General features: G+C 48.8%; 7 protein-coding genes across 7 annotated transcripts; 5 read left to right on the top strand and 2 right to left on the bottom strand.

Annotated features, from left to right (window-relative positions):
* Positions 1–828: 828 nt before the first annotated feature.
* Positions 829–2,741, top strand: N7474_004547 (uncharacterized protein; the record flags this gene model as incomplete). Its single annotated transcript, XM_057195962.1, is given in 5 exon segments — positions 829–952; positions 1,026–1,140; positions 1,305–1,695; positions 1,737–1,798; positions 1,817–2,741. 5 exon segments carry the CDS (start codon positions 829–831, stop codon positions 2,739–2,741), a joined length of 1,617 nt encoding a protein of 538 aa, XP_057053358.1.
* Positions 2,742–4,707: 1,966 nt separating this feature from the next.
* N7474_004546 (putative integral membrane protein) lies at positions 4,708–6,039 on the top strand (the record flags this gene model as incomplete). The annotated part of the gene is made up of 5 exons (XM_057195961.1): positions 4,708–4,854; positions 4,914–5,024; positions 5,080–5,465; positions 5,522–5,586; positions 5,648–6,039. 5 exons carry the CDS (start codon positions 4,708–4,710, stop codon positions 6,037–6,039), a joined length of 1,101 nt encoding a protein of 366 aa, XP_057053357.1.
* Positions 6,040–6,660: 621 nt separating this feature from the next.
* On the bottom strand, positions 6,661–8,359 carry N7474_004545 (uncharacterized protein; the record flags this gene model as incomplete). The annotated part of the gene is made up of 2 exons (XM_057195960.1): positions 6,661–7,955; positions 8,008–8,359. The coding sequence occupies 2 exons, from the start codon at positions 8,357–8,359 to the stop codon at positions 6,661–6,663; spliced, it is 1,647 nt and encodes a 548-aa protein (XP_057053356.1).
* Positions 8,360–10,386: 2,027 nt separating this feature from the next.
* On the top strand, positions 10,387–11,834 carry N7474_004544 (fungal specific transcription factor domain-containing protein; the record flags this gene model as incomplete). The annotated part of the gene is made up of 2 exons (XM_057195959.1): positions 10,387–10,478; positions 10,595–11,834. 2 exons carry the CDS (start codon positions 10,387–10,389, stop codon positions 11,832–11,834), a joined length of 1,332 nt encoding a protein of 443 aa, XP_057053355.1.
* Positions 11,835–14,175: 2,341 nt separating this feature from the next.
* Positions 14,176–15,255, top strand: N7474_004543 (isopenicillin N synthase family dioxygenase; the record flags this gene model as incomplete). The annotated part of the gene is made up of 2 exons (XM_057195958.1): positions 14,176–14,361; positions 14,425–15,255. 2 exons carry the CDS (start codon positions 14,176–14,178, stop codon positions 15,253–15,255), a joined length of 1,017 nt encoding a protein of 338 aa, XP_057053354.1.
* A 175-nt stretch (positions 15,256–15,430) lies between these two features.
* Positions 15,431–17,671, bottom strand: N7474_004542 (nucleobase cation symporter-1 family protein; the record flags this gene model as incomplete). The annotated part of the gene is made up of 11 exons (XM_057195957.1): positions 15,431–15,690; positions 15,742–15,896; positions 15,950–16,027; positions 16,080–16,195; positions 16,247–16,631; positions 16,681–16,864; positions 16,914–17,015; positions 17,083–17,200; positions 17,258–17,355; positions 17,411–17,514; positions 17,577–17,671. The coding sequence occupies 11 exons, from the start codon at positions 17,669–17,671 to the stop codon at positions 15,431–15,433; spliced, it is 1,695 nt and encodes a 564-aa protein (XP_057053353.1).
* A 440-nt stretch (positions 17,672–18,111) lies between these two features.
* Positions 18,112–19,253, top strand: N7474_004541 (uncharacterized protein; the record flags this gene model as incomplete). Its single annotated transcript, XM_057195956.1, has 4 exons — positions 18,112–18,512; positions 18,566–18,698; positions 18,853–19,001; positions 19,055–19,253. The coding sequence occupies 4 exons, from the start codon at positions 18,112–18,114 to the stop codon at positions 19,251–19,253; spliced, it is 882 nt and encodes a 293-aa protein (XP_057053352.1).
* Positions 19,254–19,477: the final 224 nt, after the last annotated feature.

Raw genomic sequence — 19,477 nt, 5'->3', positions numbered from 1 at the left:
GTGAGTGAATTGGGAGTGGGAGTGGAAATGGAAGTGAAAGTGAGAGAGTGAGAGAAGCGGAGGATGCAAGAAGTTGCAGTGGGGGGAAACTGGTTTTACTTATATTTCCCACCTAGTGCCAGCCTATGACCTAATGACCTAAATGTTGTTGGGATGCCCCGGCATGCATCCCACCATATGATACGCTGCTCCCCCGAGGTCCTCGAGCCTGAGCGCGCTTTCGGCCCCTCCCTTCCTCGTACTGTCAGAGGTTTCATTTGTCGACTATCGGTCAAACAATATAGGGTCGTCTGCAGTCCAACGCGGATGACTGCGGAGCGGTGATGTCATTGACTCCATTGCATTGATCTGAGTCTAGGGCTACCCAGGTCAGGTGCCGTCTGTGCATGATGTTATTTCCATGAGTATACCGAAGACGTAGACAACCTGAAGAAATTTGACGTTCCCAACTTCTAACTTGGTTTGTTGTTCTTGTTTTTTCTCTCGTGAGCGACGCGGGGGCCCAGCCATGTCGCGCCAAGACCGAACGTATCTTATCGATCGTAGGGAGGAAGCTTATTCGGCTAAATAGCACGTCCCGCCGGATACAAGCGGTTGGAAAAATTAAATCATAATGAATGCTGGGTTCCGTCTCGGAAGCACTAATGACCCGGATTCCTCTATGCACTTGCACGACTAGATCTGCAATATCCAGTATCACCAACCCACTTATCATCATGACGATAAGCCTTATCGCCGGAGAGGTATTATGTCATTGGCGGTCTACGTATGTATCGTCTGGTGCATCCTTCTGTGTAATCAAAATGCCGAGATCAAGAGTCGTCCACAATGGAGGGACAAAACGAGCAACTGGAGCCTCAAACCCAGCCGAACCCTGGGACCACGGCCGGACCCATCCGTCGATCATCTACGGTCCGAACTACTACCAGCACTCTCCATCACAATGAGTTCCGTGATTCTTTCCTAGGACGGTATGAACAATATCTCGATTTGCGAGACAGATTGCTAATGATAGTTTGTCAGAGTTCGATCTTTCTTTCGCCGGGATTCTCATATCGGCAATGTCTGCCGGCATCCTCTCCGGGACCAGAAGAACATCGAACTCCATACGTGGCATGGGCCTGATGATCCGGATAACCCGTAAGCGTGCCAAAAAATTGACAGTGAACCTTCCAGCGCATGTTGACCATTCCAGATTCAACTGGAGCAAAAGATATAAATGGACCCTGACTCTGACCGTGTGCTTCATGTCAGTTAGACCTCCCTCGTTTCTATGCTAACCTTTCAAAACTGACTTTTTGCAGCTCCATCCTTACTGGACTGCCAGCTGGATCATATGGCGCAGGAAACAAATGGATGGAGCAGCGCTTCCATGTTCAAAACACACCCTTCCCAAATCTTGCTTGGGCCACCACCTCCTGGAATATGGGGGCTGCATTTTGGCCGCTCATATTCGTTCCGTTGACCGAATCGTCAGGGCGGATGCCCGGCTACTTCGTTGCGTACTTCATCCTCGTCATCTCCCTATTTCCGTCGGCATTTGCACATAACTTCGCTACACTTGTTGTCACTCGATTTTTCGGCGGTGGCGCATCGTCCGTTTCGATTAACATCGTTGGCCGGAGCATTAGCGATGTTTGGTATGGCGACAGAGCACGAAGTCTACCAATGTCTCTTTTTGGGTTTACCAGTGTAGTAGGAATTGCGCTGGGCCCTTTATAGGCTCTGCCATTCAGGAAATTCACAAGAGCAGTCCTTGGAGATGGTACGATTTCTACGCACCAGTGGAAACAGATTGGTATTAATATCCGAATAGGATCTTTTACGTCCAAATTATCTACAACGCTGCTTTGATCCCGGTTTTTTACCTCATCCTCCGCGAGACTCGAGGAGATGTCATTCTCAAAAAACGCGCCAAAAAGCTTCGCCACGAAACTGGTCGCCCTATTTACGCCGAGGCTGATTTGAACACGACGAGTGTGTGGAAGCTAATGCAAGTCTCTTTTGAACGCCCAACCCGCATGCTTCTCACAGAGCCCGTGGTCATATTTTTTACCCTTTGGGTCAGCTTTGCATGGGGCATCCTTTTTCTCTTCTTCTCAAGTGTTGGTCAAACTTTCAGTCACAACTACGGTTGGGGGACCTTGACCACAGGCCTAATCCAGCTGGCCATCTCGGCTGGGGCTGTGATAGGCACCGTCATAAACCCCCTTCAGGATTGGATTTACCTTCGTTCTGCGCGAAGGAACTATGAGCAGCCCTGCAAGCCCATCCCCGAAGCTCGCCTGTACACTTCCATTCCGGGAAGTCTTTTGTTTGCCGCCGGTCTCTTTTGGTATGGCTGGGGCAGTGTCGGAAACGGTTCCATCCACTGGATTGTCCCAACGCTAGGTATTGGATGTACCGGTGTGGGGATCTACTCAATTTACATGGCCGTGGTCAACTATTTGACCGACGCTTACGAGAAGTATGCCGCTTCAGCGCTATCCGCCGCCTCGCTGGGTCGTAACTCATTCGGTGCATTTCTTCCCTTGGCCTCCTACGAACTTTTTGAGACACTTGGTTACGGATGGGCCGGGTCTCTACTCGGATTTGTTGGGGTTGCTCTCTCGGTTGTTCCAGTAGTGCTGGTGCTGAAGGGGCCGGAAATTCGACGGCGCAGTCCGTTTATGCGGGAATCTATGTTTGATCCACACGGCGAGATGCTCCAGGACCAAGACTTGGAGAAAACAGCAGTCTGATTGTTTCAACAACTTTTCCATTCTACTAATAATGTAACGGAGCCCGGCGTGAAGGCAACCTGTGAAAGTTTAACAAGTACTACTCTCTAGTTTCCATGGCTTTCTGAAGACCGCCCCGATAACGTGGATTATCTCACGAACAGTAGACCGCCATGCCGTTGACAGGTGGATCAAAACTGATTGGAAGGATTTCAAGCGAGTACTTGTCATCACCATTACACTCATCATCACTATGTTCATCAAAATCTGTAGGCGGTCCAGGGTCAAAAGTATCTGCTTACCCGTACAACCAACAGTCGTCAGAGCCTCCAACCCAATGTACATCGCCACTACATTAAGTTGTTAACGGCAACCTCGACACATCGAAAAGTAATACCGACGTATGGCTCAATTTAAACACTGATTCTCGTGAACGCGTTCGAAATGGCAGTCAAGGATCCCTGTACAGTATTCGATCTACGAAGGGGCTCAGTCTAATTCAACACACCTGTTAATAAACAAATTTTACTACTAACCACTGAGTGATCTCTAAAGAGGGGTAAGGCCGAACTGGTGGCGGCCAAGAGCCCGGAAGTGATGGTGAGAAATCTGGTGTAAAACATGCTGGCGTGCTCTTAAAGTAAGTAGAGAAACGGGGTGTCTAGATAAATAGTGTTATCTAGAATTAGGAAAGCCAAAAGGGTCTATTTTATATTTCTAAGGAATCTGATCCTCAGCTGAAGCTGGCTCAGCTTGTGCTTCGTGTGCTTGAACCCGCCGTCCTACCCATCTCAGACCTTGCCTATGGGATGTACGTTCTCAGGCTGGAATCATTGATGTGCTGCGCTGAGCGGCTGGGAGGTAGGACAGAAGGCAAAACAGTTGCACGGCAGAAGATCCACCGGGGTGAGTCCTGGATATGAGATTATGAGTATATGGGCGATATATATATGAAGTAGGAGCTAAATCTGTTTTTTTGTAATATATATTCAAAGTCTTCGTTCAACACGAATATCCAAATACAGAGCTGAAACTACCGCTTCGCCATGTGAAACGTTTCGAGGTTCTCTCTACATCCTCGAGGGCTTCAATGACGGCTGGCTTGGAATCAGCACGACCGCCGACTACCCACAAGCAATACTACAGCATTGTTGCCTAGCATTATGCAAACGGCGGCTACGAGAATAGGGGCAGCTCAATTATTATTGTCTCCGCTATTTAGAGCCATTCTACCCCATGCGGGTGTGGTAGATCCTGCGCGATCCTTCGCTGCTTGTTCGTCAGATTGTACTAGTATAAATTAGACCTAATGGCGGAGGACCACTCCGTCAAACATACTATTCATAGCGGGCCCTGCAGTAGCCACGATCCAATAGTGCGTAGATCATTATATGTAGTCCCAAAGGGGTCAGATCTTCTGTGGAGGCTTTGCGGCAGCATAGCGTGTCGATCATGGCGCGATCAGACATCAATTACTTCATTTACTCCTTTTATTCACTATTTGAGAGCACGTGAACTCCCGCGAATGGCATATGAATGAGATGGGAGCGCCACTCCGTGCATTACGCCTGGTGCGGAGGTCCGACAGTCCGCCGATTTGCCCTAGGCGATTCCCTCCCGACTCCGGGGATGAGGGTTGTCATGGATGATGACTACTGCACATTCCGAAAAAAATCCGTGAAGCCACATGGATCCGAACATGTGCACCCAGCAATCCCTACCGCGGCTGTTGCCGAATGGGTTCAGATCCCCTGCCGATCCATCGATTAGACTCGACCTAAGCGGGTCCGTACAATGTGGTGGGTTCATGACGCATAGGCTCGGCACCATCATTAGAGCCAAGAGCTATTGAATGTTTTCTGGGTCGAAATACGGGGTCTGTGTGGGGAACTGTGCAGGGGGAATAAAACTGGAGGGGCCTCGCCGCCAAAGATCTTGTATCGAGCATGCGATCCATTGATGCCTGTCGCACTGCCATCACGTCACCATGGACGACAGCCACGGTAAGGCGATTTCGACGGTAACTGCCATTTTTCTCGCTGTTTCTGCCGTCAGCGTTTGCCTGCGATGTTTTGTACGCCTCCATATCGTGCGGTCGTTTGGGTGGGATGATATTACGATGTTGCTGGCAATGGTACGTTTGACAAAGATCGAAACGACAGCGAGGTGGGGGCTAATGGTTTCGACTGGCAGGCCTTTAATCTCGCCTTCGCAGTTTGTGGCATTGTTGGGTGTCAATACGGGATGGGCAGGGAGTTAGCCTACTTTATTGTCTACCCCGAAGACTTCCCCCGAGCGATGCTGGTACGGCTCTGCTCCTGTACATATGTCAATTACGTGCACTAACATTGGAAATCAGTGCTGGTGGCTGGGCCAGATTTTCTACGTGATAACCTGTGTTGCCGCCAAAGTCTCGATCATTATTACCTTGTTACGTATCACGATCGACCGCATCCACGCCTGGATCCTTTATGGCGCCATCGCTCTGGCTTCTGCCGTGGGCCTTGTGTTCCTCTTCTTTACTATCTTCGAATGCCAGCCGATTGACTTCTTCTGGAATCGTACCTCGGAGCAGGGCACTTGTATTGATCCGGACGTGTTGCTTGCAATCGCGTATTTATACAGTGTTGGTGCCGCCATTACCGACCTGACAATTGGGCTTCTCCCCGTGGCGTTTATCTGGAATCTGAGGATGAGCCGACGCAACAAACAAGCTATAATTGGCATTCTGGGAATTGGCTGCATGTGTGTAATTCTGGCATACCCGAAAACTCGAGGACAATTCCTGACTGCCATAATAGTGCAAGTGCCGCCGTCATTATTCGGATTCCTTTCATTAGTCATTATAAGGACAAGCAATTCCTCTGTATGTGCTTACTTTGACGGAGTTATTGTTTCGTCTTCGATTTGACTGACAAGCTTTGAAGACAATACCTACCAGATCTCCATTTGGTCCAACATCGAGGCCGGCCTGGGCATCACAGCCGGCTGTCTCACAACACTACGACCCCTCATCCGGTTTTTCCGCGAAGGGTCCTCCACATCCCAGAGTCCTAATCGCAATGCCGGCACGTATCCTCTTTCTAACAACATGCCCTCCGGCGTTGTCCGACCTTCGCGCTCGAAACAGGATGATCCTAACCAGACGCACCACTTGTGGGACCTCAGTGAAAACGACGATTACCAAGGGGTGACAACGACTATCATGGGCAGTCGAGACCCGAAGCTGATTAGCAGCAGCGAGGAAGATCTCAATCCCAGCTATGAGGGGTGGAAAGTGGAGCGATCCGTTCATGTATCGGTGCAAGATGCTGACTGAGAAGTCAATGCATTCGAACAGATGCTACGTATTTGATCAACAATAATGTACTATACCCAATGTCTGGAAAATTCTTTATATGCACAATGTGTCGCCCGCGCCGCCCCCCACCCCCCTCCAACAACCCCCCAAAACCCCCTCCAAACCTCCTCCCGCTAAGGTTGTAAAACATCAACAATAATCGGGTACATAGTGAAATTTCTGAAGAAGCACCATCGCTACTGCGGGAAGGATCTCCGGGATGGGCCGGATCGCGATGGCCCCGGTGAAGATCAAGGTAAGCGAGATGGGGGAGGTTTCACCAACTGGTATTCTGCCCATGTCTTAGTGATCTAGCCTTGTCTATTATAATCAATTTCATTGTCATTCTCATCATTATCATTCTAGACTGCTACAATTGTGGTCAGTGATAGACGTCGAATTCAAGAGAAAAGGTCTAGAAAGTAGTTCAATAGCGTCTCAGATCGGATGTGGTTCATTGAGGCACCTGAAACGAATGAGTGTTTGCACTTGTTTATCCACAATGTAGTGGTGCATACACCGAGCAACACCACACATAGCTCCTGTCAGATTCAGCGAGTCCACATCACGCATCCAACAATCTCTTTACCGACATGGTCACTACTTGACTTCCTGCACTGCCTCCTCGCGGACTAACCCTTCTTGTGACCTAGATTGCCCGACAGCATACACATCGATCGGGGTTGAGGCGAACTTGCGCGCTGGAACTTTGGTGGCAAACAAGACATCCAGTTCCGCGTACGTGCGGCCCCTGGGCTCTGGTAGGCGGAAGAAAGCCCACACGAAAGCACAGAGCGCCGTCGCGCCCCAGAAAAAGCCCGTCTTCCCGGCCTCATTCCATGCCGTGGGATTCATGAAGTAGGGCTCAAGCACCTGCGATATCACGTTGACTAATTGATAGGCTGTGCGCGCCAGGCAGATTGTCAGCGGCCGCAGGCGGACAGAAGAAACCTCTGAGACAATGGCATAAGCAATTGGACCAACAGTCAACGAGTAAACGAGCAGCCAGCACATGCACAGTGCTGCCTGAGCCCACATGGCTCCGGGGCTTCGCGATGCCGCACTGATAATACCGACTAGAAACAAAAGCACGAACAGGGACCCCTGGCCCCAGACGTACAATGTGCGACGTCCGAAGTTAGAAATCAGAAGCCAGGAGAGGGCAGTCCCAGCCAAGCTCACGGCCGTGCATCCGACGCCTAGCTGGAACGCTCGGCTGGTATCCATGCCAGCTTGCTCGAAGAAATAGGTCGGGGTGTAGGCGAACGAGCTGCCTGAGAGAATCTGTCCAAGAAAAGTGACACAGCAGATCTCCGTCCGGCGAAGATCCACGCCTTTGAAGCAGTCGAAGTAACTGGTGCCTGCCTCGATTTCGGACTCGATCTTTGTAGTGTGCACCATCATGGCCAGCTGGCCGTTGATTTGTTCCTCCGTCTTCCCCCCAGCTAGGCGCCGGAGACTGCGTTTGGCGTCTTCCAGGCGGTCTTTCCGGACATAGTACCAAGGGCTCTCTGGAGCTAGCCAGCAAACAAGCATCAAGGGAACAGGCCATATCCATTGCAAGGCAAACGGAATCCGATACGACCACTGGTCTTGTCGGTTGACAAGGCCATACAGCACTCCCGAGGCAATCATCTGGCCGATAGCCCAGCACATATTGACATACACGGTCAGGTAACCGCGTAGGTTGGTCGGACAGACTTCGGAGGCGTAGGCAGGGCCAACTGTCGCGAACACTCCCCATGAGAGCCCACACAGGATCTGACCAACGAGAAGGACAGCCGCCGAGTTTGCAAAGAAGGTGATGAAGATAAACGCTGTCAGAAAACCTAAGGAAACTACCATGACCGAGCGATATCCAAATTTAGACGCAAAATATCCATTCATAATTCCACCTACACAATACGTCAATTCAAGTGTTTTGATGGGAGTGTTGCAGCGACTAACCGAAAATAGCACCGACAGTACTTGCCATGTTCAAACCTGACTGCCACGGGGCAGACACCTGGTACCCAGATTTCTCGTCGTAGTACTGGCCATACTTCTTTGTAAACATGGGATACGCAAAGAAGTTTCCCATGAGGATCGTGTCGTAGCCTTCCATGATGATCGACATAGAGATCATGACAGACCACCCGACGGCCTTACGGTTCTGGCTGAGAGCCTGCCACAGCGTTTGGGCGTGTTCCTCATCGGTAGCCTGCTTGGCTTCAATAATCGCTCCCTGGCCGAGTGTATCCTCGACATGATGGGCGGCAGCCTTCTCCAGCGCAATCTCGGTTTCGGTAGGAGTCGCCATAGAAGGCAGATGGTCGCAGACCAGTCGTGATGTCTATCGTCGCGAGATACGACACAGGGCTCCGGAAAAAGGGTCGCTAGCTATATATGCAACATGTTGGATTTCCCCACGTGAGGAACAAAGCTCCGATCCCGGGACCGCGTGGAGAGAGCAGTTGTCATCTTTGCATTAAGTCGTGTGCCGCCACGGATAGCCAGGTCTGGAAAGCCAGATTGCCTGGGGTGCAAGTTTTTGCACCTATCACTGGTAGGGAAACCTCAAGACAATCGAACGGGCCATATTGAAAAACGGAGCATTTCGAAGTCGACTCGACTAGACACTGGGGAAGCGACTTACTGAGTCTTGGAGGGCATCCTGATTGGACGCCTCCGAGGGGGCAAACACCCCCTATGCCTAATACGGAGCGGAGGCCGCGGCCGAGCCGCGGTCACATTTTCCTTACGGCAAGGGGGGCTTCGAAATGACGGGAAATCTTGACCGTGAAGCCATCAGTTAATGATTTCTCCAGAACGCGACTCCGTCTCAAAGCGACGCGAACAGGCCGGGGTGTCGGACCGCCCCGTTATTATTGTCCTGCTGAAGCGCATTGAGGTCAAAGGAGTCAATCAAGGTTTAGTGCGAAACTCAGATGCCGGGGATCGGCGTGTGGAGTCCCGAGGAGATAATTCTAGCATTGTAGTGATCACCTATTTGAACTTGTAAGCGGCAAATTGCTACTATGAACATATACCCGATGTTAAAGTGCCGAACCACGGATAATTCTAGCGCTCGCCTCAATACTGGGTAGGGTCTACTAACTATGCTCTCCAAGCCGGGTGAATAGAATAGGGCCTCGGATGACCGAGCCATGAAACTTCCTGTCTGTTCGCCAAGGGCCGAATGGCTAGTATATCACGTGGATACCACCGCCATCTGCCAGCGTGCCCCATATTCGTAGAACGATATGGGCACGATATGGGCAGTGTTTGTCATGGGCTAAAAAAGAACCCAATATCTGCCATAATTATCAACGAGAGGCGCATCCGTTGCTTCGGCTCTCGTTCCGCGAACACCCCGTAGGAAGCCACCGTCAAGCGCCGTCACAATCCGCTGTGGGCCAGATAAGTACGGGCCGACGTGGACGCAGTTGGGAGAGGCATGTCCCCGTTAGGTGAAAATTCCCACTATACTGTGTCGATCTATGATGTTAACCATTTATTTTTATTTTCATTTTTATTTTTGGCCATAAGATTGAAATAGAATACTAAAGGAGGCATGCTATTAGGCTAGCCTCATTCTATAGGTTGTCTACCAACCAACTTATCCTATAAATACGTAGCTAGTAGAATGAATATAGCTGATAGAATATTTTTAGTATTTTCACAACAATATTTTTGCTATTATTGTATCATTATTATACGTCTGTTATATAGCCAAAATAGATTGAATGACTACTAGCGAAGGACGTTCAAGCAAATCTAAGCACATGCCAGTAGGATCACTGTTATTCCGACTATTTGACCTACCCTATAGTAGTAAATATACTGTCGATCTCTACCAAACCGTAATACAGGTGGCGTTCCATTAACAAAGCGTGGTCGCACGATTTTGATTTTGTTACAGCCCATTATTGCTAAGTATCCTGTGAATTGCGCCTCTCCGTACTTTGGGGGGATAAAGCCTGATGAGGTGTGACAAATTCTTTGAATGTTTGATAAGTGTATTGACGTTTGTCAAATCTAGCACGTACCGTACGTTAGATATCCGAGGCTAGCCCCTTGGACCCCGCTTATCGCCACAGGTAGCTTAGTAGATTTGTAGAGCGCGAAATATGGTATTTGTTTGTTTGAACTTCATTTTTATTATTCCAGGTGTACGAGCATGGACTTATTTCTTTTAAGAAACCGGTCGCCGGAACTTGATAGAATGTGTAAACAGAGTGGGGCAACTAGGGTGAAGGCTATGGACTCAACACCTCATCTCCAACCCCGCATTCTGATCGGATCCCTAATCGATGTTGGCGGACATACTCCACAGATCGCCTGAATATGGAGCGCCAGCGGAGGCGTTCCTTCAAGATCAAGACGAGCTTCGGCGATGCCCGCCAGTGGAGGAGCCGCAAGAACCGGCCGTGCGATACGTGTCGGAGGCGGAAGACTGCATGTGTCATTGAAACAGAGCCTCCTTGTGGGTTGGAAAATGCTTATTTTGGATCCATCAGACTGACCGTGATGAAGGCAGGTTCTGTCGAACGAGAGGCTTGCAATGTACCTCGACCGAAGATGGGCGGACGCGGCAATTTCGATCATCTCGACTGCCTCTAGAGGACCAGTCTGTGACGGAAGATACGCCAGCAGCCTGTGATCAGGATGACTCATTACTAGAATCAAATAGTGAAAACGTTTCATTTGATATATCTCCCGGGGGACCTCCCAATACCTCGCCAAGACCTGCGGGAGCCTTACCATGCCTAGAAACGCAGCAATCATCCTATAGGCAATCACTCGCCAGTGTTATTGTTACACCAAATTCCCAGATATATACCCTCGAGGACAATGAGAACCGCACGGCCCATTGTATGGGCCTGTCTGGCGAGCAAGACACCGATCTCCTAGCATCATTTCGATCCGTGATCATAAACGAGCAGGATGGAGTCAGTGCAGATGTTTTCCAAGTATATCCCGGCGATCCAGTCCAAAAGAAGCATCCGATCCATTTTAATATCCTGCACGATGAGTTTCAGCCTTCAGACGACATTGCCAAAGCGAGGGCATCTGAAATAATCGAGTCTATGGTGTCGCCACATTCCTCCGCATTGATTCGGCTCTTCTTCAAACATGTCCATCCTGTCTATTGTGTGGTTTCAAAATTCAGGTTTCTGAAGGAATTCGCAACAGATAAGCTCAAGATCCCGGCATCGCTGCGTGGTGCTGTGTATGGTCTTGGAGCAATGTTTTGGCAGCACGATCCGGACCTCCAAGGAAATCTACCATTCAATTTGCACGATCTCTTTGAAGAAGCTCAGTCGTCGTTGCAAAGAGAGTTCCATGCACCTAATTTGTGGAATTTACAGGCGTGTCTCCTACTACTATATGAGAGGCCGGCTGATAATGCGACGATCGAAACACCACGCACATGGATATTTTCTGCCCGCACCGTTGCTTGTGCTCAGATGATAGGATTGCACCGTGATCCGAAATTATGGAAAATCGCTCCCTGGGAGATTAAATTGCGGAAGAAATTGTGGTGGGGCACCTACATGGCCGACCTCTGGTCTTCAATATGCCATGGGAATCCTCCACATATCTACCCTAACTCGTTCACCACTTCATTGACAGATATGGAAGATTTGGCATTTGATGAAAACGTTCCTGACGAGTTTCATAATCTGGTAGATGCGTCAAGTAGGACCGTTGACATATCCACCAGTGCTCGCTTTCTGCAGATGGTCAAGCTGAGCCGGATTCTACACGAGCTTATCGATCTTTATTTGTGAGCTTGTATCCTATTCGCTTTTGAAATGGACATCTAAATGGCTAATCACCAGCAGCTCTGGTATTGATCATAACGAAGGTATTACGAATTGTCTTGATAGAGAGACCAAGCTGCTCGAAATCAAATCTCAACTTGAGAAGTATTCATGCATGAGACCTCAATGTGTTACTATGGGTTATTCTGGAGATTGCACCGCTTTCCGGAACAATGGTAGGTACATTTGTGCATATGGGTATGGCACGGTCTAATCAATTGTCCTAGCTCCTTTATGTCTAGCGTTCTTCGCCGTTCAAGGTCTGCTCTTCCGAGCTCTGATGAGCCCTGCCAAAATGGCAGCTAAATCTGATCCAAATTCTCCTCTTGGCCGCTACTTCGACCAAGCTGTGACTCAATTTCGAGAGTTCACAATCTTCATGGATGAGATCACGCTACCATGTCTTCATGCATTTTGGGGTGGGCGTGAGTATTCCACAGTTCCTTCAGCTTCATATACTAAACTTACTGCTCGTAGATGCGCGATCGCAACTTACACTATGCGGAAATTTTTTGATTTATCTCTTTCTGTTGGCTCCTAGTCCGGAACAAGTTCATTCTGCTTTTCAGCTTCTAGAAAGCTTTCATGAATCGCTTCAGCGACTGAGAGACTGGGCCGACGATGATGCTTCTCTTGGACTACTTCGTCCTGTTGCCTTGCGGATAGACTCGTTCTTTACGCAGGCTGCGCAGATTATGAGGACGGGGTTGGAACCAAGTACTCGGCCTGGTGCCTCATGACTGCTACTTGCAACTACACACCAGTATATTTAAGTCTAATTTCTAAACATTTCATGGGAAAGCCCCACGTATACTCGAGACATCATCCAAAGGCCTCGATCACACCCCGCGGCTTGCTGTACTTCCCGATCGGAGTATATTCGATATCCTCGAAACCTATTGACCCAGCCCCTCCCACCTCTATACTCTCTGTGTGACAATCTATCTTTGAGATGCTGCAATAGCAATGATGAGTACCTTCAGACCGTACTTGTACTCTAGTGTCCTTAATTCCGCACCCGTCTCCCAGTCTATGACGGCAGTTAGATCTAGAATAGCTATTAGGACTTTCTTTTCACCATCCATAGTGGTAGCTTCGACGAAAGTGTTCTCTTTTTTTCAAACGGAACACTAAGAACTGCCTTCGTGCTATCTTTAAGGGTTTCTTCTACCTCTAATACGCTATAGATATGGTCTATCTTATGGATTCGAGAGTTGTTATTGGCCTTGCCCTAACCAAGGATGGCGGCGCATTCTAGGCCACCCCGTAAAGGAACTATTTGGCAGAGTAGTAAGCCTGTAGATCAGGTGAAGAAGCGATGACGATACGATGTTGAAGCGACACAGTATATTCAACTAATATGTTGACCTAATCTTACAAGGGAGACGTTGGCCAAGGGTGCTGACATCCCTTTAAGGCAACCGAAGCGGGTTATGAACCCTCACGAGAAGCGAGATCAACGATCAATATGCAAAAGCTAGGTGGTATCAGATAGGAATAACATCAAAACGTGCAAAGAGGGTCAACCGTAACAAGTACAGCATTATTCGCTCACCTCCTATATCCACGCTAATGTGTTACCTATTGTCGGTGACACTGCCGATCGTGGCTCTTTCTTGCAGTCGGTTTGCACGGGTGACCGCGGTATCAGTTGGCTACAAGAGTTTAACCTATCTCCAAACAAAATGATTTGTGGGGGAATCAGTCAGCCGACGAAGTTAGCCGATCGCGATAGGCAAATTGCTTGATAAAAGGCGTCGGCAACTCTCCGGTGGCACCAAGCTTATCCTGTTCAAGAAGGTCGAGGAAATAGCCTCGGTCGTCCTCCAATTACACGCCTCTGTGTCCGAATTGTTCTGGCCTCGACCCCCACGCGCGGAGAATACAGGATCAGGATTCAGATGAGGTGACCGATGATCAGCATCACATAAGTGTTTCATAACGGTGTTTCCCGTTGAATACAAGAACTATCATAACTATCATGCCCTTTGCCCTTGAAACTTTAGGATATCTAGGCAATAGAGAAGCTTGGGGACTTTAGGGGCTTATCTCAGGTTTAGGATTCCTTTAGGCCTTTGTCTTGGGAAAAATCAGGTGGTGTAGTCTTAGCGTCGTATTCAAAGAAGTCGGTATTTCATTTACGGGACTTCTTACTACCAAACAAGGAGTCGGCCGATCTGTAGTCACCGGAGAACGAAGGCGGCGCTCGGTCCACGCCATCTAGGTTACCTCAACTGTACTTACGACATAAAAGCTCCGCTTGCGAAAGTAACCTACGACAGACACCCTCTGATCCATCTATTGCAGAATGGTTTCCGCCGCTATTGATACCTTGAGCATCTCCATTATCGACTTGGAGCCAGCGCGAAGCGGGAACGCCGACGAAGTTGCGCAAGTCGCGAAGATTGTTTACCTGGCCTTTAAAAATGAAGGTTTTGCTTATATTAAAAATCATGGCGTTCCGCAGAAATTGGTAGACGAGGCCTTTCAGTGGGTACGGGCCTGGCTTGTTTGAACATGCAATGACCACCGAAGCTGACGTCGTGTACGAAATCAGAGCCAAAAGTTCTTTGCACTCCCCCAGAGTGATAAAGACAAGGCACCGCATCCTGCTGAAGGCTGGTATCACCGTGGATATTCGGGCATCGGCAGAGAGAAAGTCTCGCAGATGGTTTTTGATAAAAACGAGATTGCCCAGCAACGAAAGGTTCCCGATGTCAAAGAATCATTCGAACTAGGAAACGAAAAAGACGAGCGTATGCCCAATATCTGGGTCCCGGAAGAAGTGCTCCCTGGATTTCGAGCATTCTTTACGGAGTTTTTCGAAACATGCTACGGAATTGAGCAGTTGATGCTAAAACTCATTGCTGTGGGGATGGGCATTGACGAGAACTTCTTTCTCGACTATCACCAGAACAAAACAAACCAGTGCCGATTGTTGCATTATCCCGCGGTAGAGGAAGAACTTTTGAGAGTGGGCAAAGCTGAGAGAATTGCGGCGCACTCTGATTTCGGCACAATGACCATTCTCTTCCAGGATGAGGTTGGCGGTTTGGAGGTCGAAGATATACACGAGAAAGGCAAATTCAACCCGGCGCCTTTTATTCCAGGCTCGGCCGTCGTCAATATTGGGGACCTTCTGATGCGCTGGAGCAACGACGAGCTCAAGTCTACTTTGCACCGTGTTCGTGCACCTCCGCTTGTGGATTCTGATAGCTCCAAAGGCCGCATGACTCGTCCAAGGTACTCCATACCCTATTTCATCAGTCCGGACAGAGAAAGACTTATCGATTGTATCCCTGGTTGCTTTGGGCCGGATCGGCCCAAGAAGTATGATCCTATCACGAGCCGAGACTATATTACGATGCGGATGAATGCGACTTACTGATGGCTTGAGTAAATACGAGAGTGTATTTGTGATGGGCTTCTTTTAATACGCGATGTTGTATGTCAAATGTATCAATGACTAAATCTTGGCTACCCGGAAGCATATTCATCCACTTTTTGAGGTCAAGCAATGCACTTGAAAAATGCTCTGATTATGTTCCAGTACTAATCCACATTTAGACCACATTAGCCACTGTATCTTGTTTCTCGGTATGTGAGGATGTCTCAGGACTCGCCTTCGAGACTCCATAAAGAACAACTTCCTCGCCAACAAACGGAGACTCTTGGCCCAGACCACCAGGAGGGAATATTTTGCTCAGTGCCCAGAAGACTGAAAAACTTAAGGCAAGACCGACAAGGAAAGTGAGATTGTAGAGGCGCACCCAACCGGTCCATTGGCTCGCGGAATAAGTGTCAACAGTTGCGACCATGCCAGCTATATCAACGATTAGCCTGAGGCCTGATATCCGAAAGAGGTTTTACACACGAAGAAGTGGCCACATTCCTGCCAAGAACGACACGAATGCTCGCCAATTGACTCCATTGTAGAACCAATAGATTGAGGATTTGTCGCCGATGTACAGGTCACTAAGGCGGAGCTTATATCGCCGGATGAGATGGTAGTCGGCAAGCATGATTCCGCTATTTTGTTGATATTAGACTTTTTGTGGGGGATATGCCCAGATTAGACTCACGTTGCAGGTGCCATGAAGACACCGAATCCACTTAACACAGAGAGTAACTTGTCAGCGGTCGATATTAATTGCCATGGTCTGTAGCCAATTAGTATGTAATCAATTGTACCTGGAAAAAGAAAAGACCCACTGGGTTGCAATTCCAATGCAGCACATGAGGTACGCGCCCCGTCTGATGTTAATATATCTCGGCCAAAGACCAGCCATGTCCATACCACACGAAACTGAATTTAGAACAACTGAGATCTAGAACTGCTGGTCAGACTATCAACTTGGCTTCTGTGGGACCTGAAATACCGCAAACTGGGAGCACACCATCCCAAGGCTAGCAAAGAAGACGCCCGCGCGGACACCAGAGCTTGAGTGATAATAGTCTTGGATATCTGCGAGCAAATATATTGGATTCCATTGAAGTTCGCCGCCCATCACATCATGCGAAGCACTGGTGACAACAATCCCAATAATCGCCGTGGCCGCAATAGTCAAGGGGGATGCAACTAGCTGAGATAGCGTTGGGGCAAGTCGTCGATTAGCATAACGAGTCCAGTCGGATTGACCCAGGGTTCCAGATCCCCATGAACCCAAGATAGCCGTGATGCCAAACATAAACGCCCAGCCAACATTGGGGGCTTTAGCTGGTTCATGGAACAGGCTGCCTGCGCCGTGGGCATTTGACACGGCCCTAGCAACCGCTTTAGTATTCGATAATGAGGCATTAGAAAGGCACGAACCAAATCAGGATACCGAAGCATGCTCCACAGAAGCAGGCGAAGCAGATCACAAATGGTATCTGGAGCTTCTCTGGGCGAATGAGAAGACCCGGGATAAAAGCACACATCCAGATTACCAAACCGATAAAGTCATTCGTCTGCAGATGCGATCCAGGGTCAAAGTAGTTGCGCATGTGAGCGAATCCTGTCTGTGTTACTTGAGAACACACTTGGACTCATTCAGGGCCACCCACCAGGAATAATAGCCCCGATCATGACTCTCGTTGCTTGACCACCCCAAAATGCTTGCATGCCAAACCACATACAAGATACGAAGCATCGCAGGATAACAGGGACTGTTTTGACAAGAAAGTTAGCGTTAAATATTGGATCTGGGAAAGTGGTCGGTTGCCGATGACTGACAGTAAGACCCTCGCATCCCCCATGAAAATCGACTCGAGACGGTGAATCCGATATGGTGGTTCTCTCCCGTCCACCCGCACGCGACGGCTAGAAGGCCAGCTAGTATACCACCAACAATCTAATCGAAAAACATTCTATTAGTCTATTCCATGGTAGAAGCATAACAACCACTCACCACAACAGCGATGGCCTGCTGCGGGCTCAGCCCGAAGGCCAGCAAAGTGCTACCCGTCGACCAAGCCGAGATGCAAGACCCTGAGACAGTCCAGTACCCTTGAAAAGATGTTAATTTGCTCATTTGAATGATCCACTGGTGTTATTTCCCTACCGAAATAAGACCAGACTCCATAAGTGCGCCGGTCCGGTGGAATGGGAATCAGGTCGCGGTTGCACCATGTGGTGTTTTCATAGTATGCATTTTCGTCCTTCGGGCTAGTAGCATAACACAGTCAGAGAGAGCGATTCACGCATTCACTGTATGGGCCCACACTCACCATTGAAGCTTGCACTTGATCTGCGACCATGACCAGCCCATCTTGTTTCGCTTCTCCACGGGGTGGTGGTGCAGGTCTCGAGGGTTGTGGAACATAGGATCCTGATAATTGTGGTGTCAGTATTTACATATTTGTCGCTTATCGTCGCACAACCTTGCTAAACCCCCTATGCGGAGGCTATTGGTGCGCCCCCTCACTATCTCGTGTTATCGTCTGGGGATCTGCATTCTCTCCTTAAGTTGGCCGATCGCAGTTGGCCGATCAACCCCACATGCTGGACTCGGGGATTTCTCTACCGAGATCATGGCTTCGACAGAAAGTGCAGTATTAATTCCTGGCGGTAAGATGAGCTTGACAATAAAATCTGAAACTGAGATTGGCCAACCAAAGCCGCAGAGACTAACAGACAGGGGCTTGACAAGATAAGAATCAGCAGGGTGGTTCTCCGGAAATATATCTCTCGTCAACCCAAGAATATCGCGCAAAAACACGAACTCTCCCCCATCCATCAAAAAACCCCAAAACACACCCGACAATGGCAAAGCCTAATTTCACTACCCAAAAGTTCCCGCTGAACAACGGAAATGCTATCCCAGCGATCGGACTTGGGACGTGGCAGTCGAAAGAGAACGATACCAGAGAAGCTGTGAAGCATGCCTTAAAACACGGCTACCGCCACATCGACACGGCGTTGAATTATGGCAACGAAAAAGAAGTCGGCGAGGGTGTACGCGCGTCGGGAGTACCGCGAGATCAAATCTGGGTCACGACTAAGCTTGACAATCATTGGCATCACCGCGTACGGGACGGGCTCGAATCATCTCTGAATGATTTAGGACTTGATTATGTTGACCTGTTCTTGATTCATTTCCCATGCTCGACAGATCCGGATGATCGATCTAAGCATCTTGTTGATTGGAATTTCATCAACACCTGGTAAGATATTGTCCAGTCGCTTGTATTTTCTACAACGTGCTAAGGAAATGCAGGCAAGAGATGCAGAAGCTACTGCATACTGGAAAGGTCAAGAACATTGGTGTCTCGAACTTCCAGATCACACACCTAGAGAAACTTCTCAATGATCCTTCCTGCGAAGTGGTCCCGGCTGTCAACCAGATCGAGGTATTTCAGTATTTTTTCGAGGGGATCAATTTTCACTGACATTTTTCTTGCTTTAGCTTCATCCCCACAATCCATCGTAAGTTGCCGTTCAATTCCTGGATGGTTAGATAAACTAATTATTAACCAAAAATCGAACAGACGCAAACTAGTGGAGTACTGCAATTCAAATGGAATACATTGTACTGCATACTCCTGCCTAGGCGGCCACACTACATCCGCCATTAATTCTTCGCTTGACTTGATTGAAGATCCGGTGGTGCTCAAGATTGCAGAAACTAAAGGAAAGACCGTAGCTCAAATCCTGTGAGTCAATTATTCGCGCAGGAAGAAAGAAAACAATAACCTAACGAGGGCAGATTGATGTGGGGGCTCCAAAGGGGGACTAGCATGATCCCCAAAAGTGTGACGCCTAGTCGAATTGATTCGAACTTTGAACTGGATGGTTGGAGTTTGAGTGAACAGGAATTCCAAAGCCTGACCGACATCACCACTCGGGGAAAGGTTGTTGGAGACGGGTGGATGCCAATTAGGGTGTTCCTAGGGGGTGATGACTGAAGGTGGTGAAAATGACCCGGGAAGCGAAGACAGCATCTGACTTGCTATGAGATCGCTTGGTGGCTCATTTGTGAGATAATATTTGGAGTTGGGAGTCGTGTGACTCGATCCCTGCTTCGATTCCATTATTGATCGCTAATTAGATTTAACTGAAGCCATAGCAAAAATACAAAGCATGGATCCGCGAACCATGTCGCTCAAAGCAAGTGCATTCCATAGGGGCC

Source organism: Penicillium riverlandense (assembly GCF_028828495.1).
Source record: "Penicillium riverlandense strain IBT 135883 chromosome Unknown utg000003l_segment0_segment0, whole genome shotgun sequence".
In the NCBI taxonomy this organism is placed as follows: Eukaryota; Fungi; Ascomycota; class Eurotiomycetes; order Eurotiales; family Aspergillaceae; genus Penicillium; species Penicillium riverlandense.
This window is presented reverse-complemented; position numbering and strand designations above follow the sequence as displayed.